This window comes from Eumetopias jubatus, unplaced genomic scaffold (genome assembly GCF_037043125.1).
Source record: "Eumetopias jubatus isolate StellerSeaLion01/CBP00866 unplaced genomic scaffold, mEumJub1_p1.0 scaffold_13, whole genome shotgun sequence".
Classification (NCBI taxonomy): Eukaryota; Metazoa; Chordata; class Mammalia; order Carnivora; family Otariidae; genus Eumetopias; species Eumetopias jubatus.
Genome location: NW_028274819.1, coordinates 56,231,673 through 56,255,710, shown reverse-complemented (window position 1 = coordinate 56,255,710; position 24,038 = coordinate 56,231,673). Strand labels below are relative to the sequence as shown.

At 42.3% G+C, this 24,038-nt stretch overlaps 1 protein-coding gene across 5 annotated transcripts in view; it reads left to right on the top strand.

The window, feature by feature from the left end:
* The window catches only part of XRRA1 (X-ray radiation resistance associated 1), a 61,820-nt gene that overhangs the window by 23,512 nt on the left and 14,270 nt on the right, over positions 1-24,038 (top strand). For all 5 annotated transcript variants that reach the window (XM_088017572.1, XM_028115874.2, XM_028115875.2 and 2 more), the window contains 4 exons: positions 11,181-11,309; positions 11,999-12,216; positions 20,014-20,054; positions 23,308-23,433. In XM_088017572.1, the coding sequence (XP_087873698.1) occupies positions 11,181-11,309; positions 11,999-12,216; positions 20,014-20,054; positions 23,308-23,433 (514 nt within the window). The remainder of the gene's footprint in view (positions 1-11,180; positions 11,310-11,998; positions 12,217-20,013; positions 20,055-23,307; positions 23,434-24,038) is intronic.

Below are 24,038 nucleotides of genomic sequence, written 5' to 3'. Positions count from 1 at the left end.
AGCATCTGTTGAATTTAATGTTTTCCCTCTTACTTTAGAAGTTTATATATTCTATTGTGACTTAGGTCTCACAAATATGTACATATATATAAATAATAGATAAATTGATGATATACATATAGTCTCCCAAAAGGATTGTGAGCACTATGAGGGCAGAGGCTCTGTCTTAGTCATCTTTGATCTGAAGCACCTGGATGAGGATCCAGTGCTTTTGCATGTAGATATTCAAGGGATGTTAGCCAATTTAGAGATGGTGAAGGCGAAAGTCATGGTGATAATGTTTGTTGTGATGATGGCAGATGTGATGGAGTTTATAGTGATGACAGTGGTTGGTTAGTTACCCAAGGGGCTTGGATAATAGTAATGATCATTATGTTAGGGATTTCATTAGGCTCCTTTTGTTTGCAAGTGACAGAAGTCAACTCAAACTAGCTCAACCAGAAAGGGAATTTATGGGGCACCTGGGTGGCTCAGTCGGTTGAGCATCCAACTCTTGGTTTTGGCACTTGGGGTCATGGGATCAAGCCCACATTGGGGTCTGCACTCAGTGGGGAGTCTGCTTGAGGATTCACTCCCTCTCCCTCTGCCTCTCCCTCCATTAGCATGTATGCTCTTTCTCTCTCTCTAAAATAAATAAATAAGTCTTTAAAGGAAAAAAAGGGTATTTATTGGCTCACGTACCTGTAAAGTCCTAAGGTGAACGCTGGATCTCATATGGCTGGATGCAGGTGCACAGGCTGTTGTCAGGGCTCCGCATGCATCTCAGTGTATTTCTTGAGCATGCGTGTAACCTCTGTCTCGTCTTTCTCTCACTCGCTTTCTCAGGCATGTGCACACATCTTTTTTTTTTCCCTTGGTGTTGGCTTCATCTTAGGCAGGCTTTCTCTATGACCAGACACACATCAGTCAGGGTCTAGTCAGGAATATAAAAACCACTTGAGGTATTGCCAATTGAGGGGATTTAATTGTTTTTCATGGGAAGATAATAGTTGGCATTTTATTATGGAAAATTTCAAACACACATAGAAGTAGTGTCAATGGCAAAATGAACTTCCATGTACCCATCACCTAACGATTATTGCCTAACAGTTCTGAGGTCACAACCAATCCTGTTTCATCTATACCCTCCCACACCCAACCTTATTCTTTTTTTTTTAAGCTTTTATTTATTTGACAGAGCGAGCAAGAGAGCACAAGCAGGGTGAATGCCAGAGGGAGAGGGAGAAGTAGGCTCCCCGCTGAGCAGAGAGCCCAACATGGGGCTCAATCCCAGGACCCTGGGATTGTGACTTGAGCTGAAGGCCGACGCTTAACCAACTGAGCCACCCAGGCGCCCCACTTTAAATTATTCTTCAGAAAAATCTCAGACATATCCAGCGATAAATGAATACAGCAGATTCATGTAGTTTCATCTGTAAATAATCCAGTGCATACCTCTAAAAGATAAGGACTCTTGAAAACAATCAGAGTACCTTTATTCCACCTAAATATTAGCAACAATAAATAGAGGGAATTGGTTACATAGGCGGTGGAAGGGCTGGAAAAGCAAGAAGGAAGAAGGTTGATACCCAGAGATCAGATGCCCCCACACTCCTGGACTGGGGCCCACAAGCCTGTCTCTACTGCTGGGCTTTTAGAGAGGTTGTTGCTATAGTTCTAGACCTGCTGTAGATGTGCTGCCTCAATCAGGGCTGGAACCTCCACCAGCACGGATGCTGGTGCTGCACTGGTGCCGCCAGCAAGCTGTCAGTAACAAATGAGAGCATTGCTTCTCCCCTGTTCTGGCCTTCCAGTCTCACCAGTCCCTCCCTTGGCAGAATCTCACTGGAAGCCAAATGGAAAGTGGTCTAGGAAGTGTAGCTTAGGGGTGGCCCCTAATAATACCTAGCAGAACACAGAGGAAAGGAATAAAGTTCAAGAGCAAATAGGCAGATGACTGGTGCCACCCAACCCTTGGAAACCCAACATCTACTCTCCTCTTTCTCTCCATATTTAATTTCCTTACAACACGAGCAACCACAATATGCTTTCATTTTATTTTATTTTTTTTTAAAGATTTTATTTATTTATTTGAGAGAGAGAATGAGAGAGAGAGCATGAGAGGGGGGAGGGTCAGAGGGAGAAGCAGACTCCCCGCTGAGCAGGGAGCCCGATGCGGGACTCGATCCCGGGACTCCAGGATCATGACCCGAGCCGAAGGCAGTCACTTAACCAACTGAGCCACAAGGAACTTTTCCTCTCCCACGAAGATACTTTCACCCTCTTCTATAAAGGGATGAGACACCTTCTATTGGGTCACTGTATCCATTTCTGGATGATATTATTTTCTCTTCTAAAGCAGTCACCGTGCCAAGTGGATATTTTATAACCTAAAAACTAAGTTGCAAAGTCATTCACCACTAGCAGTTTACACACACACAACAAACAGGGAAGAAAATATGCATATTTGCTATAATAATTTTTTTTTCTTTTAGGATTTTATTTATTTATTTGAGAAAGAGAGAATGAGAGAGAGCACAAGAGGGGGGAGGATCAGAGGGAGAAGCAGACTCCCCACTGAGCAGGGAGCCCGATGCAGGACTCGATCTGGGAACTCCAGGATCATGACCTGAGCCGAAGGCAGTCGCTTAACAACCTGAGCCACCCAGGCGCCCCTACAATAATCTTTTCTTAACTGGTCAGGAGGCCATAGTACATATTTATGAATCCTTCCTCCATCACCTACTTAATGTTTCCTTCTCCCTTATCTAGCACCTTGGCTGTTTGGGCTCTTTAACTGGTGTGATATACTAAATGATCATTCCTAAAGGATCAGAGTTATGAACGCTTTTTTATTGGGTTGTGGTAGTCTTCTATTAATGCTTTTTAAAATTGTGGTATCATACACGTAACATAAAATTTACAATCTTAACCATTTAAAAAATTTTTTTAAAAATAATCTCTATACCCAACATGGGGCTCAAACTCATGACCCGGAGATCAAGAGTCAGGTGTTCTACTGACTGAACCAGCCAGGCGCCCCCTATCTTAACCATTTTTTTTTACTTTAAATTTTTTATTGTTATGTTAATCACCATACATTACATCATTAGTTTTTGATGTAAGTGTTTCATGATTCATTGTTTGTGCATAACACCCAGTGCTCCACGCAGAACGTGCCCTCTTTAATACCCATCACCAGGCTAACCCATCCCCCCGCCCCCTCCCCTCTGGAACTCTCAGTTTGTTTTTCAGAGTCCATCGTCTCTCATGGTTCGTCTCCCCCTCCGATTTACTCCCCTTCATTCTTCCCCTCCTGCTATCTTAACCATTTTTAAATGTACAGTGGCATTCACATAAGTACCTTCACATTATTGTCCTACCATCACCACCATCCGTCTTCAGAACTCTTTTCATCTTGCAAAAATTCCATTAACTTTGACTAATGGACATGACACTTCTAGGAGGAACACCTTATAATTCCCTGGATTCCAGTCATATTTCTTTTTGTCCTCAAGGTGTAACAGCAATCATATCTACTTTTGATAATCAGTATCAATCACCCAGCTAATATAGTAAGCTCCTCTTTTTCTGCCTATTGGTTTAGTGGATTGAGGAACCCAAGTGGCCAGTAGCAACTAGTTAAAAGAAACTATTCTTTGTGTCCCCTGTAAAAGTATTCCTCCGTAGGCAACTAAGACCTCTACTTGCAGGAATGGAGGCAAAAATTCTGCAAGTGGATGATTGTAAGAGGATCTGTTCTCATTTCCTTCCATTAATTCCTAGATCCTAAGTTCTGGTTATGAGAAAAACAGCATCAGTATTGGTTGCTGGTTTTTGTGAAACCTTATCCTATAAGTAGTCAGAGCCCCAACTTCACAGGGGGTAGTCTCCTAACTGGTGTAATAAATAAGTTGTTAAAAAACAACTTTACCTTTCTGTTAGATCAGCTACTTCTACATGATGGGGTACATGGTAAAAAAAAAAAAAGTGAATTCCATGTTTATGGGCTCATTATTGCACTTATTTGCTATCAAATGTGTTCCATGGTTTGCAGCAATGTTATGTGAGTTACCAGGATAAAGAATAAGACATTCTGTAAGTCCCCAGGTGCTGGCAGAATATCAGGGAATGTAAATCCATATCCAAAATAAATGTTTATTCTGTAAGCAAAAAAAAAAAAAAATCACGGTTCCTCTTATGAAGGAAGATGCCCACTATAGTCCTCCTCCCACTAACTAGATGGATGGCTAATTTTTTCAGAAATGGTGCCATGTTAGGGGCTCAACATTGGCCCTGCTATTGGCAGTTTGGGTACTCAGCAGGGGAGGTAGCCAGATCTGCTTTGGTCAGGGGATGTGTGTAGCCTCCATGCTTGTGCTAAGGCCATTTTGCAAGCACTAGGGTATCCGAGGAGAGAGGCCAACTGACTTCATGGAATGGGTCATCTTGTCCACCTGGTCACTGAGAGTCTCCTCTAAAGTGGATAGCCTTTGGGAAGCATTCACATGGGATGCAAATAATCCTCATACTCTTTATCCATTCTGAGAGGTTCAATCACATAATTTCCCCTTAGACCTCCCTGTCAGCAGTTGTACTTTTTTTTTTTTCCAAGCTTGGACTATTCAGCTAAACCATCAGCCACTGCCCATGAATCAGCATAAACCAAACAAATAGACAGTCAGATATATTGCTCTAAGTTTTACCTATTGGGAGGATTTCTCTTCCCTTGTCTTTCAGAGTCACCCCCGTATAAAGTAATACTGTAATAGTCTATTTTTAGTGTCAACATATCACACACAATCATTTGTAAACCCAGCTAGGGGGTTTTCTCCTACATCAGCTGCTCGTAGAGCCTTAGTTGTGCATTGATGGAGAGGTAACAGTACAGCAGGAGTAGGCATCATAGGAATCTGAGCCATATTCATTCACACAATTTTTCCAGACTTGCTTGAGCTGGATCTCACATACTGCTTTCACTTGATGAGGGAATTCTGCTGCACCTTCAGTTCGTGATGAGCCACTCAGGTCACATGGTCACTTCATGTTCCTGTGATCAGCTGTTCAGTCTTCACCAACATGGGGTAGTAAGCCAGAAACTATTTTTCAAAAGGAAAATAATTACCCACAGAATAGAGCATAACTTTGGGGTGCCTGGGTGACTCGGTTGGTTAAGTGTCTGCCTTCAGCCCAGATCATGATCTCGGGGTCCTGGGATGAAGCCCTGTGTTGGGCTCCCCACTCAGCAGGGAGTCTGCTTGTCCCTCTCCCTCTCCCTCTGCTCTTCCCCCTGCTCATGCTCTCTCTCAAATAAAAAAAGAACAGGGCATAACTTTGCTCAAAAATTATTCTGCAGGGGTGTCTGGCTGGCTCAGTTGGAAGAGTGTTTGACTCTAGATCTTGGGGTCATGAGTTCAAGCCCCACGTGGGGTATTAAAAAAAACTTAAAAAATAATTCTGCAATTGGGGCCTATAAAAGTCTCTATTCATAGAGAGACCATGTAACTATCCATCTAACCAGGACAAACTTAAGAGGGAAAAGGAACACTATTAATTATTTTGGGATAACAGGTGAAAACCCAGAATGTCCTTGAAAACTAGGATGTATGGTAACCCTGTACTATACAGCACACCTATTTGCCTTAGACATTTAGAGCACGGTTGGACCTGCTGAGTCATATTGCCCAATGCCATTGGCCAATGACATAATGTCCAGAGAGCAACTTGAACTGCAGTTGGACCTGTTGCAAAATCTTGTCTTGCTCTGGGCCCTACAACAAAACTGGCATCCTCATGGGATACTCAGTAAATGGATCAGAACAGCAGAAATGTTTTATGCATCACTTCCCAAATCCAAAAAGGCCAACAAAGCTTTGTGCCTTTTTCTTAAGTAAGAGGTGGTACAAGGTAAAGGACTATGTCTTTCACATTGGAGGTATATCCCAGCATGCTCCCAGATACCTGGACATCAGGAAAATTAATCAAGGTGATAGTTCCTTGAATTTTTGTGGGGTTTCCCTCCATCCTCTGAAAAACATGCATCTTACTAAATCATCTAGAGTATTTGCAACTTCCTGCCCACCAGGTCCAATCAACATGAGGTTCTGTGGAATACCAAAACAAATTGGCAATAGATGTGTAATAGATTATGATAGGCTGAAAGAGTTGATATGGCCCTGAGAGAAGAGGGAAAAGATGTACTGTTGTCCCTGTCAGGCAAAAGCAGACTGCTTCTGACAGTTCTTGTTCATCAATAAAGAGAAAGAAACATTTGATGGGTCCTTAGCTGTGTCCCAAGTGCCAGGGGCTGTGTTAATGTACTGTAGTAAGAAGAGTCCTCATGTGGGGCAGCAGCTGAAATTGGAGTCACCACTTGATTGAGTCTGCAGTAATCTGTAGTCATTCTTCATGATCTGTCTTCTATGCAAGCCAAATAAACAAGTTAAGCAGGAATATCATAAGACTCAATATCCTTTTACTGTTCTTATCTTTAGTGATGGCAGTAGTCTCTGTAGTTACCTCAGGGATGCGGAATAACTGTAGTCTTACTGTTCTAGCAGCAGATTTCCTGGGGTTTCAATTTGTCCCTTCCTTCTGTAATGGCCCTCACTTTGTTGGTTAGTAAACAAAGGTGTTTCTTCTGTCAGTTGCTTAGTATGTCTATTCTAATTATACATTCAGGAACTGGGGAGATAACCACAAAGTAGGTTGATGACTTCACTGGGTTCATTCATAGGCTAAATTTCCATTCTTCCATAATCCCCTACTTTGAGTGATAGACCACCATACCTTTCATATCCCCAGCCTTTAGCACCAATTTGCAGATATTGTCTAGTAATCCTTGAAAGGCCTGGTTTCGGACTGTCTGATAGAATTTTCTGCAATGTTGGCAATGTTCTATATCTGCATTGTCCAATATGGTAGCCATCAGTCAGATTAAGCACTTGAAATATCAGTGTGACTGAAGAACTGAATTTTTACTTTTATTTAAGTTTAATTGTTTTTAATTTAAATATAAATAGGAAACTGAGTGAGAGGCTGTGACTCTCCCTTTGGGCAACTCAAATCATTTTTATTCTCACCAGCTCTAGATTTTTTTTTTTTTTTGATTGTATGGTTCACACATAATTATTTGAAGCTAGTCTTCAGTCTCTGCAAGGACCACACTGTTTCTAGGTCACATCTCCCCCTAGGATTTAGTTCTTCATTGCCCTAACTTAAAGCAAGTTTATCAGGAATCCCCTTCTCTGGTGCACCCTGGACTCTTGGCCCCTAGACTAGCAAGGTTGTCAGAATCTCTGCTCAGCATCTCAGCCTCTCTGCCACTTCTGGAGTTAGCAGATAGCCCTAGGGGAAAAGAGACCCCAAGTGTTGCAAGATCCCCTTTGATGTCCTTCTTTTTCCAAATCTTAGCCCCCTAATTTCTCACAGCTTGTTAGTTCCCAGACGCCTTAAAGAAAATTGTTTTTAATATATATATTTTGTCTGGATTTTCTAGCATATACTCAAGGGAGAGTTGGCCCACATTATTTAGTCTGCAATACCATAAACCTTTCCATTTATTTTGGCCAGGTGCCTAGGGGCACTCAGTATGGAACCATTTTAAACTAAACTAGCCTGGATATTCTCTGAGCCACTCAGATGATACAAATTTGGGCTACAATTTTGCAAGAGGACCAGTCTGCCCTCCCCCTTCCCTTCTTTTCATTCCAAGGCAGTTTTCCTCTAGCTGTGGGATGAGGAGCATGGGTTTAGGGCTAGTTCTCGCTCTCCTGAGTGTATGTCTCTTTAGGATCCTACATTGGTATAGGGGGTCTCCAATTACATGCTGTTTCAACAAGATCAGCAAGTGTCTGAAAGGCAAATGTGGCTTCTTATGCTCCGTTTCTGTCTCTGGATTTTTAGATTTTGGCATACTACTGCTTTACTGTCTTCACATCTCTTACATGTTTTTAAATGAATCTTTTTTCTTTTTAGGTTTTATTCATCATTTTAGTTGTTTTCAGTGGGAAGCCTTGTTGCATAAAGTAAGGCAAGGTTCCACCACTAGGTATTTCTATTTCCTTATATATAAGATGGGGAGAATAAATGTACTCCTACTTACATCAGAGTATCAGTTGAAATAATTGTGCTTTGAAAGCTGTGAGGCTCCAAACAAGTATTACTGTTATTCTCTTCCCACTTGTGTGTCCACACTCAAAATGCTCTGTGGATTCCTCTTCTTTGGCAGCCTTTTCAATGTTGATAGTCCTCAGTTGTCCACTCTCAACCCACTGTTTTTCTTAATTTTTATAATCTTTCTTCATGGTTTCATCCTTTCCCAAGTCTTCTTTATATCTCTACTTCACATCCCTCTTCTGAACTATGAGCCCGTATATTTTACTTAATCATACCAAGGTCATCACACACAGGCCCATGCCGAGATCTCTTCCTCCTGTGTTCCTGGCCTCAGTGACGGGAGCTACTGTCCATCAACTGTGCAGTTGTCCAAGTGAGAAATGTGAGCATCAGCCTGTATTCTTCCCTTCCTCACCCTGCACATCCATTCAGTCACCAGAGGCTTTGAATTGTGCTTCCTAAATGTTTCTCAAACTTGGCCCTTTCTATTCCCTCCTGTTTAATCTGGCTGTAGCCCATCAACACAGCCCCTGCTACTTGGGATACAGCTAAGGACATTTTTCTTTCTCTTTATCACCTCCCAACCCACCCTCTTTACCATTAGCCAGAGGGATGTTTCTAAAAGGCGCCTCTGATTCTATCACTGCCCTGCTTAAAGTCCTTCAGCAGCTTCCTGGCGTTCTAAAGATAAACACCATTAACATTGATCACAAGGCTTTTCATGACCTGACTGCCTGCTTCTGCATCCTCCTTTCTCTTCACTTTTTTCCATTTCACCACATACCTCATCTATTCTGAACTATTTGTGTCTCCATTTCTGGACAGATCACATGATTATGTCTGGGTGAGTTAGGGGGATCATATCTGACCTACTCCATCATCAGCCTGCCCTATTACTTGTTTGGATCGGCATCTGAGACTTTGGGTCTCCCATGAGGCCTATTCCCTGCCCCCCTTGGACCGCACAAGTCCCCCCCTCTCAGGCTTGACCTGCACAGAGCAGAGGGGGATGGTTACCTTCTTTTTTCTAACTACTGTTTTCCTCAAAATGTCACCTAAAGGAGCGCCAGCTTTTTTAGCAGCCACATCATAAGTCCTCTTTTACACAAGTGAGTTAGGAAGCTACGTCCGTCTCCCTCTTCCTGTGTTTACGTGGTGGGTTTTCTGTATCTTATCATAGAAGCTGACCTAACATTTTCAGGGACATTAGAGCTTGCTAAATTTCATCTGTTTTACTGCAGCTCTTTGTCCAGCCTGGTCAGCAATATTTTTAGCCTCATGCGAAGTCTTACAATGTAAAATAAAAGAAATCCTCTTTCATCGTGTAGATAGAGGAACTGACCAGGACCAGAGATGCTCAACACCAGCTAGAAGTCACCCAGCAAGCCAAGCAGCAGCAGCACCAGAACCAGAGCCCAGGGCTGCTGACCCGCATTCCCAAGCTTCTTCTAATAGGGCACACCAGTTCCCATTCCTGAATCCAGTCACTGGGGCATACTCTTAGCTTCTAAACAAATCAGTCAAATCTCTCATTTTTAAATGGTATTAATTCCTTTTGCCAAGAGAAGGTATGATAAAAATAGCACCACTCTGAACACCTGGAAACCTCGGCCTCTCCATACTAATAGACACCTGACACTTCAAAGAGCTCTTCTCCCAAAACTGCCCTGGGAAGGACCCAGTGGGAGAGCCTGATGCTTTCCTCTGAAGCCTTGCATCTTGTCCTCCTTCCCCACCTATTGACTGCCCCCCTATTTTAAGACATCTGTTTTAGAGACAAAATGAAGCTTTTTATATGTTATAATTAGGGTGAAGCTTTTAAAAGGCAAAACACTGTAACTTGTCACAAGAGACAGGACAGAGCCAGCTTCTCCATTATTGGGTATAAGAGGAATTTTTTGAAGGCTTATTTTTTAGCTCTTTCATATCTGACTGGAGTAAAAAGATTGGTCAATTAATTATAAATCAACAGAGCTGCTGTGCACCCTCCTGTAATTCCTCTCAGGTAGAAATTAAAAATTTAGTGCATGAAAGTTGGTCCTTTCAGGAGAGGAAAAGAATCATCTGTGACCTTCAAATACCATGAACTAAAGGATTCTTCTTTCCTTCTCGGTTGAGTGTTTATTTGGGCATATGGAGGGGAGAGAGTTGGAGGGAGGAATGAAAACATGATTTGAGTCATCTGCCTTTGTGTACTTAAAAAGAATTACCTAGGGGCGCCTGACTGGCTCAACTGGTAGAGCATGTGACTCTTGATCTTGGGGTTGTAGGTTCGAGTCCCATGTTTGGTGTAGAGATTACTTAAAAATACAAAATCTTAAAAAAAAGGTTAAAAAAATAATTACCTAGTTCTCATCCACCTGGGCACATAAATGAGGCCACGTTAATGGTAGTACCTAAAATGCCACCACTTCCTGCCCCACCTGTGTGATTCAGGATCTCAGCCCATTAAATTCCACTCTCAGGTGTTTCTGGGACTCCCCAAAGAGTTTGAGTTTTAAAAGAGAATTCTCAACTCCTTACTGATGTGTGCATTTTATTAAGTCTCTTTAGAGGAGAGCCTCACTGCGTGCGGCCAGCCTACCTTACCCCACATGAATCAAAGCTGTGGTCCCTGCCAAGGGCTCTGTTTCCTGATGCTCCTATGGTTACCAGTCCTTGGGGTGATGCAGCATACCCAGGAGTCTGACCTGACCCAAAATTGTACAGTATTCTTTCTGCAGAATGTTTTCCCTCAACTCGGTCATGCCTCATTCATTCTGGTATTTTCCGTGAGCATTACTAGTGCCCCCCATCCTGCCCCAACCCCGTCTCACTGAGTCCATCTGTGAATGTGTGCAGCCTTTCTCCATACAGAAGACTGATGTATGAGTGGGATTCGGGGAAGGGATCAGTTGGGGAGGGACCTTTTGGTCCCTCTCTGCAGGGACATCTCAGGGGCACTAGAGAAGTTCCCAAGCTGGTTATGCCTCTTGATTGATTCCCTGTCCTCCATCTCTATTCCTATCCCCATTCCTACTTCCTGGGGATGGTGGAGTTTGTCCCCCGCCCTTGCTCATTACCCAGGATCCTTGCACTCACAGGGAAACATCTGTAACGTCACTGACAAGCAGGAGGTACATCCTGAGGTTCCCAGCGCTGGAGACACTGATGCTGGATGACAACAAGCTCTCCAGCCCCAATTGCTTTGCCAGCCTGGCCGGGCTCAGAAGGTAAAGCCACCATCTCCTCTCTGCAGGGCCCCCTACCACCCCGAGCCTGGCCCACCCACACCCTCGTGCTGTTCTGGAATCCAGAAGGCCTGGGTTTAAATCCCAGCTCCACCACTTATCTCTGCTGTGTGGCCATGGGTGATTAACTTCTCCCCTCTGAGCTTTAGCTCAGCCATAAAAGTGGGGCATCAGTAGAACATTTCTGATCAAGTGACTGTATTAGAAGTGGCAAAGAGAAAGGAGGGTAAAAGGAGATATTACCAGAGATAGGCTCCTGACCCCTGATAGAGGGGACAGAAAAAAAAAATTGGAATGAGAAAGATAAGGTTAACTGCTGAATTCTACCTATTTGATTAAAGTAATGAAAATGCTGGCATTTAAATGGTTAAGCTTTAGATCCCTGGAAAATTTACTTTGGATTCAACTGCCATTTACTGAATACTACTTTGTGCTGGGCCATTTATATTGTCTTATTAATCTCCATAGGAACCTTGAAAGGTTAATGAATATTATCCCCATTTTAGAGATAGGGATATTGAGGCCCAGAGAGGGTAAGTCACTGGCTCAAGGTCACACCAGAAGAGTAAGTGTCCAAGCCTGAATCCATGTTCTTTCCCTAAAGTTGTTTGGTAAATGCCGCTGAGGTATCATTATTGCTGTGATTCTGTATTCACTTTCCTTAATTGAAGACTGAAGAAGTTAAGCCTGGACCAAAACAGGATTTTCCGGATCCCGTACCTACAGCAGTTTCAGCTCCGAGACGGGTCAGGGGACTGGGTTGGAGGCAGGGGGAGTCCCCAGAAAGAGCCCCATTCCATGAGACAGCCCAAGCCGTGGATGTTTGAGGTCTCAGACGAGCAACCAGATTATACTGTACTGCCCATGAAAAAGGATGTTGACCGGACAGGTGAGTGATGCCCCTTGTTCCAGGGACTCAAGCCCCATGGTGGGAATAAGCTTCTGAGAGCTTATTCTGAAAGTCTGTGGCTCCCTGAGGAGCTGATGTGCTGAAGCTGCTCGGCCTGGAAAGGTGGAGGTCTCCCATGAATTATTTCAATGACTTCCTAACTGATTCTCTGTTAAGATACTTTTAAAATCCAGTTAAAAGTAGATTTTTAAAAATCTCAAATAACAAGAAACTCAGAAGTAAGACTTTCCAGAGATGGCTAATTCTGGGGTGCACTGATATTCTCAAGGGATTCAGGTTCTTTCCATCTTCTTTTCTGCCATCCTTGGCCTGCTTGCTTGTCCTTGTAGGCTGGTCCCCATTGAGGTCTCAAGAGCACTACCATGGTGCCAAGAACTGTATCCAAATGGCAACTTTAGAGACAGAAAAGGAAAGGAATGTCACCTTTATTATAAACCAAAATCTCTATTACATTAGTATGTTTCTGGATTATATATTCTGCTTTACTGATCTAGTTATCTATTACTGTTTTCTTAATATTTATTTTAAATTGAGAAGTAACCAACATAAAGTAAAAATATAGAAATATTGTGTATAGCTTGAATTGTCACATACATACATATATCCTTCTAACCACCACCCATATTACAACATAGAACATTTCCAGCATCCCATGTGGTATCCTCCTGATTAGTACCTCCTCCAAGAATAATCACCACTCTGACTTCTATCACCAGCTATAGGTTTTGCCTGATTTGAAATTTATGAATACTGAATTATACAGCATGTGCTCTTTTGTGTCAGATTTATTTCACTCAACGTTATGTCTGTCCGATTCATTCATGCTGTTGCATATATTGGTAGTTCACTATTTTTCATTTCTCTTATGTATTCCAAGTTATTTATCCTTCTTACTGTTGATAGACATTTTGGTTATTTTTAGTTTGAGGCTATTATGGATAAAGCTACTATGAATATTCTTTTACCTCTTTTGATGGACTTAAGCACTCGTTTCTATTGGGTATATACCCAGGAATGGAATTGTTGTGTCATAGAGTATAAAAGTATGCCTAACATTAGTAAAAACTGCCAAGTATTTTTCCAGTGCAGTTGTACAGTTTTGATCCCCATATTAATGTAAGAGATTTCATTTCCAGTTGTTCCATATCCTCATAAACACTTGGTAATGTCAGTCTTTTTTTTATTTTTATGTTATGTTAATCACCATACATTACATCATTAGTTTTTGATGTAGTGTTCCATGATTCATTGTTTGCATATAACACCCAGTGCTCTATGCAGTATGTGCCCTCTTTAATACCCATCACGAGGCTAACCCATTCCCCCGCCCCCCTCCCCTCTAGAACCCTGTTTGTTTCTCAGAGTCCATAGTTTCTCATGGTTCATCTCCCCCTCTGACTTCCCCCACTTCATTCTTCCCTTCCTGCTATCTTCTTTTTTTTTTTTTAACATATAATGTATTGTTTGTTTCAGAGGTACAGGTCTGTGATTCATCAGTCTTACACAATTCACAGCACTCACCATAGCACATACCCTCCCCAATGTCTATCACCCAGCCACCCCGTCCTTCCCACCCCCCACCACTCCAACAACCCTCAGTTTGTCTCCTGAGATTAAGAATTCCTCATATCAGTGAGATCATATGATACATGACTTTGTCTGATTGACTTATTTCACTCAGCATAACACCCTCCAGTTCCATCCATGTTGTTGCAAATGGCAAGATCTCATTCCTTTTGATGGCTGCATAATATTCCTGTGTGTGTGTGTGTGTGTGTGTGTGTGTGTGTGTGTGTGTGTGTGTGTGTGTACCCATCATGAGGCTAACCCATCCCCCCAACCCCCTCCCCTCTAGAACCCTTAGTTTGTTTATTCAGGTTCTTTCCATCCTCTTTATCCGTTCATCTGTCGAGGGACATCTTGGCTCTTTCCACAGTTTGGCTATTGTGGACGTTGCTGCTATAAACATTGGGGTGCACGTACCCCTTCGGATCCCTACATTTGTATCTTCGGGGTAAATACCCAGTAGTGCAATTTTTGGGAGATACGGTAGCTCTATTTTCAACTGTTTGAGGAACCTCCATACTGTTTTCCAGAGTGGCTGCACCAGCTTGCATTCCCACCAACAGTGTAGGAGGGTTCCCCTTTCTCTGCATCCCAGCCAACACCTCTCATTTCCTGACTTGTTAATTTTAGCCATTCTGACTGGTGTGAGGTGGTATCTCATTGAGGTTTTGATTTGGATTTCCCTGATGCCGAGCGATGTTGAGCACTTTTTCATGTGTCTGTTGGCCATTTGGATGTCTTCTTTGGAAAAATGTCTGTTCATGTCTTCTGCCCATTTCTTGATTGGATCATTTGTTCTTTGGGTATTGAGTGTGATAAGTTCTTTATAGATTTTGGATACTAGCCCTGTATCTGATATGTCATTTGCAAATATCTTCTCCCATTCTGTTGGTTGTCTTTTGGTTTTGTGGACTGTTTCTTTTGCTGTGCAAAAGCTTTTTATCTTGATGAAGTCCCAATAGTTCATTTTTGCCCTTGCCTCCCTTGCCTTTGGTGATGTTTCTAGGAAGAAGTTGCTGCGGCTGAGGTCGAATAGGTTGCTGCCTGTGTTCTCCTTTAGGATTTTGATGGACTCCTGTCTCATATTTAGGTCTTTCAACCATTTTGAGTCTATTTTTGTGTGTGGTGTAAGGAAATGGTCCAGTTTCATTCTTCTGTACGTGGCTGTCCAATTTTTCCAACACCATTTGTTGAAGAGACTGTCTTTTTTCCATTGGACATTCTTTCCTGCTTTGTCAAAGATTAGTTGACCATACAGTTGAGGGTCTATTTCTGGGCTCTCTATTCTGGTTCCATTGATATATGTGTCTGTTTTTGTGCCAGTACCATACTGTCTTGGTGATTACAGCTTTGTAATAGAGCTTGAATTCCTGTATGAGTCCTAGCAGTTTTGGGGTGAAATCTTTTGGGTTTTCCACATAAAGTATCATATCATCTGCAAAGAGTGAGAGTTTGACTTCTTTGCTGATTTGGATGCCTTTTATTTCTTTTTGTTGTCTGATTCCTGTGGCTACGACTTCTAATACTATGTTGAATAGCAGTGGTGATAGTGGACATCCCTGTTGTGTTCTTGACCTTAGGGGGAAAGCTCTCAGTTTTTCCCCATTGAGAATGATATTCGCTGTGGGTTTTTCATCGATGGCTTTTATGATATTGAGGTTTGTACCCTCTATCCCTATACTCTGAAGAGTTTTGATCAAGAAAGGATGCTGTCCTTTGTCAAATGCTTTTTCTGCATCTATTGAGAGGATCATATGATTCTTGTTCTTTCTTTTATTAATGTATTGTATCACATTGATTTGCGGATGTTGAACCAACCTTGCAGCCCAGGGATAAATCCCACTTGGTCATGGTGAATAATCCCTTTCATCTATTGTTGGATCCTATTGGCTAGTATTTTGGTGAGAATTTTTGCATCCATGTTCATCAAGGCTATTGGTCTGTAATTCTCCTTTTTGATGGGGTCTTTGTCTGGTTTTGGGATCAGGTAATGGCGGCCTCATAAAACGAGTTTGGAAGTTTTCCTTTTCCATTTCTATTTTTTGGAACAGTTTCAGAAGAATAGATATTAATTCTTCTTGAAATGTTTGATAGAATTCCCCTGGGAAGCCTTCTGGCCCTGGGCTGTTGTTTGTTGGGAGATTTTTGATTACTGCTTCAATTTCCTTAGTGGTTATAGGTCTGTTCAGGTTTTCTATTTCTTCCTGGTTCAGTTTTGGTATTTGATGCATCTCTAGGAATGCATCCATTTCTTCCAGATTATCTAATTTGCTGCCATAGAGTTGCTCATAATATGTTCTTATAATTGTTTGTATTTCTTTGGTGTTGGTTGTGATCTCTCCTCTTTCATTCATGATTTTATTTATTTGGGTCATTTCTCTTTTTGATCAGTCTGGCCAGGGGTTTATCAATCTTGTTAATTCTTTCAAAGAACCGGCTCCTAGTTTCATTGATCTGTTCTACTGTTCTTTTGGTTTCTATTTCATTGATTTCTGCTCTGATCTTTATTATTTCTCTTCTCCTGCTGGGTTTAGGCTTTATTTGTTGTTCTTTCTCCAGCTCCTTTAGGTATAGGGTTAGGTTGTGTATTTGAGACCTTTCTTGTTTCTTGAGAAAGGCTTGTATTGCTATACACTTTCCTCTGAGGACTGCCTTTGCTGGATCCCAAAGATTTTGAACAGTTGTGTTTTCATTTTCATTGGTTTCCATGAATTTTTTAAATTCTTCTTTAATTTCCTGGTTGACCCATTCATTCTTTAGTAGGATGCTCTTTAGCCTCCATGTATTTGAGTTCTTTCCGACTGTCCTCTTGTGATTGAGTTCTAGTTTCAAAGCATTGTCTGAAAATATGCAGGGAATGATCCCAATCTTTTGGTACTGGTTGGGACCTGATTTGTGACCTAGGATGTTATCTATTCTGGAGAATGTTCCATGGGCACTAGAGAAGAATGTGTATTCTGTTGCTTTTGGATGGAATATTCTGAATATATCTGTGAAGTCCATTTGGTCCAGTGTATCATTTAAAGTCTTTATTTCCTTGTTGATCTTTTGCTTAGATGATCTGTCCATTTCAGTGAGGGAGGTGTTAAAGTCCCCCACTATTATTGTATTGTTGTTGGTGTGTGTCTTTGCTTTTGTTATTAATTGGCTTATATAATTGGCTGCTCCCATGTTAGGGGCATAGATATTTACAATTGTTAGATCTTCTTGTTGGATAGACCCTTTAAGTAAGATATAGTGTCCTTCCTCATCTCTTATTACAGTCTTTGGTTTAAAATCTAATTTGTCTGGTATAAGGATTGCCACCCCAGCTTTCTTTTGGTGTTCATTAGCATGGTAAATGGTTTTCCACCCCCTCACTTTCAATCTGGGGGTGGCTTTGGGTCTAAAATGAGTCTCTTGCAGACAGCATGTCGATGGGTCTTGTTTTTTTATCCAATCTGATAGCCTGTGTCTTTTGATTGGGGCATTCAGCCCATTTACATTCAGGGTAACTATTGAAAGATGTGAATTTAGTGCCATTGCACTACCTGTAAGGTGACTATTACTGTATATTGTCTGTGTTCCTTTCTGGTCTATGTTACTTTTTGGCTCTCTCTGGTAATGTCAGTCTTTTTAATTCTACCTGTTTGGGGTAGGTATGTAGTGGTTTCTCATTTTGGTTTTAATTTGCATTTCTTAAGTGACTAATGATCTTAAGTACCTTCCATATGTTATTGCTCACTTTGATATCCTCTTTTGGAAGTACCTATTCAAGTCTTTTGTCTATATTTAAATTAGTTATATGTCCTTTTCTTGTTGATTCGCTTGAGTTCTTTATATGTGCTAGGTACAAGTCCTTTGTAGATCTATATATTACAAAAATCTTTTCACAGTCTGTAGCTTGCTTTCTCGTGTACTTAAGGATGAATTTTGATGAATAAAAGTTCTTGATTTTGATGAATAAAAGTTCAGTTCAATTTTTTATGGTTAGTGCTTTTTATTTCCTGTTCAGGTATTTTTTGTCTGCTTCAAGCCATGAAAATATTTTCCTATATTTTCCTCTGGAAGCGTATTTTAGTTTTTATATTTTGATCTATGATCTATCTAGAAGTTTTGTATATGATGTGAAGTAGAGTCAAAGTTTACTTTTTTATATGGGTATCTAATTGACTCAGTACCACTCGTTGAAAAGACTATATCCTTTTCCCCACTGAGTTGTAAGTGAGGTATTATGGTAAGGTGGGTTCTGTATGTGTCTAAATTATTGTAGCTTTAGGGGTGCTTGAATGGTTCAGTCGGTTGAGCATCCATTTCTTGATTTCGGCTCAGGTCATGATCTCAGGGTTGTGAGATCGAGCCCCCCATAGGGCTCTGTGCTGGGCATGAGCCTGCTTGGGATTCTCTCTCGCCCTCTCCCTCTGCCCCTCCCCGCCCCGATTGTGCGCATGCACTCTCTCTCTAGAAAAAAAAAAAAGAAAAAAAATTACTGTAGTTTGTAACACATTTTGAGAACTGATAGTAAAGTTCCTTAGCTGCATTGTTGTACTTAAAAATTGCTATAGCTATTATAAAGCCTTTGCATTTGTATATAAATTTTAGAATCAGCTTGTCAATTTCCACACAAAATCCTGCTGGGATTTTGATTAGAACTGCATTGATCAGGGGCACCTGTGTGGCTCAGTCAGTTAAGTGCCCGACTCTTGATTTCGGCTTAGGTTAGGATCTCAGGGTTGTGAGATTGGGCTCTGTGCTGGGTGTGGAGCCTGCTTAAGATTCTCTCTCTCCTTTGTCCTCTGCCCCTCCTCCCCTCCCCTGCTCACTCACTCTCTCTAAAAAAATAAAAATAAAAGATAAAAGAATTGTATTGATCCTGTAGACCAATTTGGAGAGAACTGACATCTTTACAATATTGAGTTTTCTAATTCATTAAAATAATATATATCACCATGTTTTAGGTCTTTTAAAATTGTTCTCATCAGTGCTTTGTAGTCTTCAGTGGTGAGGTCTTGCATTAGATTTGTTCTTAAGTATTTGGTCTTTTTCAATGCTATTGTCAGTGGTGCTGCTTTTTTTGTATTACATTTCCACTTGTTTGTTGCTAGTACATAGAAATTTTGAACTTGTATCCAATAACCTTTCTAACCTGAGATTATAGGGAGAGGATGTACGTTCAGGCAGAGTATACATGGCTCATCTTTCTAGATGTAGGGCCTGTCTCCCCAGGGAGTCACTCTTTAGCAGCCACACTTGCAACCATGGCCCATCCTCTTGCTGACTCCTACTTTGTTCCTTGTACAAATCCATCCTCCAATCCTTTCCAGACGTTTGTCATAGAAGTTATTTGGGCCATGTGATGCTCTACCCCTCTTATTGTTTACTTCGTTTTCATGTAACTTTTATCAGTATAATATCATTAACATGTGGAAGTATAATCTCGTTTTCATGTAACTTTTATCAGTATAATATAACATAACATGTTAATATCATTAACATGTAACTTTTATCAGTATATTATTAACATGTGGAAGTATAATATCACTAATATAACCTATTAGCCAGGGCAGTGGTGAGTAGTGCCTGCACTACTTGGATCCAGTCCAAGAAGGTTCTTTAATTTATGGTTGAACTCTGATGTTTATTGGCTGATCTCATTCCGATGATGCCAAGAATGAAATCACTCCACAACCTCTTCCTTACTCTACTGTGCTGCTGGTTATTCTTAGTATCTCTCCTGAATTCACTGTCTTAATATATTCTATTTCTACTCGCATAACAAAGAGTACTTTCAAATCCTTTGACAGAAAATCTTTTATATACATTTCTCTCTTCTAAGACAGTTGGTTTGCCCTCTCTGATCAGTACTGTCTGCCCGCCCAGTAGTACTGAGGCTACAAGAGCTTGCATGTTGCAAAGTCAGAAGGAAGGTCAATGTGGCTGAAATGTAGTGAGTGAAGGACAGGGTGGCATGAGATAAGATTGGAGAAGTTAGGTGGGAGCCAGATCAGGCAGGACCTCAGAGGCCTGGCCAAGGAGTTTTGATTTTATTCTAAGTGCCACTCACCACCTGACAGGTATCACAGCCAACTCCTCCTCCCAGTTAGAGTGAGAGATGAGGACCAGTGAGAAACCATGCTAGGGGTCACCCTCCTGTACACAGTGGATGGGAGACCCAGACCCCAGCTTCTCTGTGCACTCACCAGACTTTATTCTGTTTCTCTTTTGTTTCAGAGGTTGTGTTCTCATCTTACCCTGGATTTTCAACCTCAGAGGTAGGAACTGCCTATTTTATATTTGTGTCCTTAAGTTAGAACATTCATTTTAAAAAACAAAGGTAAGCTAATGAAGCTATGAGAGGCATTTATATATATCACACTGAAGAAGCCCGTTCATTGAACAGATATTTACCGAATACCTACCATGTGCCTGGCACTGTGCTGGCCTGTGAACATACAGTGGTGTACTAGACAGTCAGGTCCCCGACCTCACACAGCCCACAAGCTCGCTTTCACTGTTCTCAGATGTGTGCAGTCGGAATGGTTGGCTGCCTTAAGTGATCAAACTGGCATTGAAGTGAGGCAGCCACCAAGATGGAACCTTGGGGCCCTAGTAAGGGCCCCCAAAAGCTACACTCATCCTTGCCAAAAATACCACCATCTAGGGTCTGATCCTTGGCGTCACAGGTTTAGATGCTTGATTTTTGGACAGAAAATTGGTTTTTCTCTCAGGGTTAGATGCTTACTAACCAAGCTCACGAGGACTGATGCACTATTGATTTATTCATTTACAATAAGAAGTATAAGTACATGTTTAGCCAACCTGCATCCTTGAGAGGCAGCTCAGTGTACTCCCTCCCCACTGATAAAGCTGAGTGAGAAATTATATCATTTAACTATTGCCACATGCAAACCCACCCAAGAATTACAGACTTAAAACAATAGCAATTTATTATTTCCCACAATTATTTGGGCTGGTTAGGTGTTCCACTGGTTTTGCCGGGGCTCATTCATGCAGCTGGCTGGTTCTCTAGGGCCTGAGTTCATGGACACCTGGTATGGCTCGGCATCTATATGGAGTCTTTTTATTGTGGACTTCTTTACAGCATGGTGGCCTTAGGGTTCCAAGAGGGCAAGAGTGAATTGCAAGGCTCTGGAACTCAAATGGTGGCCCTTCTGCCACATTCTGTTGGTTAAAGCAAGTATTAAGTATGATAGGGCAGTACAATTCTGATGCTAGCTACCTGTAGATAGCACAGACCCCACAGGTGAAGGGCACATTTCCCAACAAGACTGCCCTCACTTCAGACACTAGCTGCAAGTTTGGGGGTCCCCAAACTATCAGCACTTATGACACACTGGCTATAAATATTGGAGTTCACACAACCTCCTCAGGCTCAGTAATTTACTAGAACAACTCATAGAACTCAGGAAAGCACCATCCTTATGATCACAGTTTTACTATAAAGGGTACAAATCAGAACCAGCCAAATGAAAAGATAAATAATGTGAGGTCCAGGAGGGTCCCAAATGCAGAGCTTTTGTGCCCTCTCGCTATGGAATCTGGGTGTGTCACCCTCCCAGCACATCTGATGTATTCACCAATCAGGAAACTCACTCAAGCCTCAGTGTCCGGAGCTTTTTTTTGGAGTTTCATTACATAGGCATGACTGACTGAACCATTGGCCACAGGATTGAACTTAATCTCTAGCCCAGAGGTCAGGCTGGCTCAAAACCCCAACTCTCTAATAGCAGGGTTGTCTTTCAGGTGTGGCCAGCCCTCATCCTGAGTCGTCTCATTAGCATAAACTTAAGTGTGAACCCAGGGCTCATGAATAACAAAGACATTCCTGTCACTCAGGAAGTTCCAAGAGTTTTGGAAGCTCAATGCCAAAAACCTGGGAGAGAGACCAAATTCTTTATTATACCACAGCCAGTCTACGTTCGAGGGCATAGAGACACAGACTCCACCTCTGATTGAGAGGAGCACCAAGGTCACACTGCCGAAGGGCATACATACGGCATAGGGGGTCTTGGGGGCCGTTAAACAGTGGGCCACAAAAGTCAAAGAGAATTGGTAGGTTGTTCAGTGCTCAGATCCCAACGCTCTGGCATCTGAGCATGTAGACAGGGTGTTAGATGGTGGAGACTTACAGTGGCCTCTTTCTGTAAAAGTCAGGTGTGTATCCCTCATGCCTTCAGGGCAGGACACTCATGCCCCTGGACAGTGCTAGATACCCCTGAGCCTCACTCTCTGGCTCTTTCTTTTCTGTGCGGCAGTCTGACTTGGCCCCTTCAGGTCACACAGCCTTGTTCCAGATAGGGAATTGCACGGTGGAAGAGAATGCCTTACCAGACTGCCACCGCTTTCCACTGTGGCCTCTGGCAGATTGCATTTGGATCACCTGGAGGGGAGAGTCACAGACATGCACAAGCACCATCACTGGTTTTTGTTTTACTCTCACCCATGACTCACCTGTCCCACTTGTGTGGGTGTCTGAGTTGGACCCCAGGAGGGCACAAAATACTTGGCTCCGAGTAGGCACTCCGCTACTGTTCAGTGAATGAACAAGTGAAATTTAAGTGACTCGCTCAAGATTACACAGCAATTAATGGAGCTTAGAACAGAATCTAGTTCATTTGAACCCAGTTATTAGCCCAGCATCTCACCCTGTAATTTCCTCTAGTCCCATCTAACTCAAGGAATCAGTGAGTGAACTGAGTCAGGCATGATTAACCCAGTACCTTCTATTTTCTGCTTAATTAAACATGTTGATCCTGAGGCAGGCTGGGTTGTGCTGAAAAACCATGACCCTGCAAGTGACATGGGTGCACCAGGTCACATTCAGGCCTGAAGGCCTGCTTGAAGTCATCCAGGACTTAGCTCTTGATTTATCCTGGACTGAAGAGCCTCCATTGTAGGATGTTAGCTAGCCCATCAGACCAGGTACTCAAGGCTCAGGTCGCTCGTGCTCTCCATCTCCCCACTAGGAAAAGTCCCCTTTAAAATGCAAGCACCCGCTCAGTCAGAAGAGTGTGCTGGGGCCCTTGATCTCAGGGTTGTGAGTTCAATCCCCATGCTGGGTGTGGAGATGACTTAAAAATTTAAAAATCTTTTTTAAAAAAATAAAATGCAAGCACTGTCCTTTTGCCTTTTGGAGAAATTTTAGCCCAACTGTAGAGAAGGGCCTTTTCAGGATAAGCTGTAGGGCAGAAAGTGGGAGGTGGAGGCAGAGAACTTCTGATGTCTACATCACTGCTATATTATCATTTGGTATCAGAGCACTTGAAACCTGAACTTTGGGTGATGGGGAATTAGCACATCATGTGACCTCAGAGAACTTGGAACCAGAACTCTGGGCCCTTGGTAACATCTCCCATTATGACCCTAGATGTCTCTTTTGGCCAAGCCTTTCTAGAATGGTCACTTCTTTCCATTACCCTTCATAGGAAGGGTCTCTTGGTCCTTGACAGCATTCAGCTTCTTATCATCAGGACACTTTGACAATAGACCTTTTTTCCTTCTAAGGCAACCAAGGTATGTGCACTTCCTCCCATATTCGAGATTCTTCCCGTGAAGTCACTGAAGGCCAGGAACCAGACGCTGGCCCCGCCCTTTCCAGAGCTGAGGTACCTTAGCCTGGCCTACAATAAGGTGACTCTTCTGCTTCTCTTCCTATTTCCTCAGGGGCAAAGATGGGAGGATGGGATGCAATCTGCTCTGGCCTGAAGGCCAGCCCTATAATTCCCCATTACAAATATGTGGGCTCAGGAGTTCTCAGGGTGGGGGAAGTGGAGAGAGTGCAGACCAAGGCCGAAGTCCATCCATTCAGTCACAGATATTTATGTAATACCATGTGCCAGACCCTATCCTGCATACTAGGTACACAGCTGTGCAAAGCAAGATTGGGCCTCTTGCTTTTTGGAGCTTATCACCCCTAGGGAAGACTGGTACAAGACAAGTGGTCTCAATATAAGCATGCCTAGTGTTAGGAAGAAATTCACAGTGCTATGAAGTATATGACAGGGGCAGTCTAACCTAATATTTGGGATCAAGGAAGGTTCTCAAGAGAATGGTTTCGTGAGTGTGGTGAGGTGAAGTGTGAGGGGAAGAGTGAAGTGGGAAATGTTCTAGCCTATGGTAACAGCAGATGTAAAGTCCATGGGACAAATTTAATGTGTTTTTCCTTCATGTTTTATGTTAGCATATTTTTCCAGTAGCCATGTACTGTTTGACTTCTATAGACCCCACCAACTGAG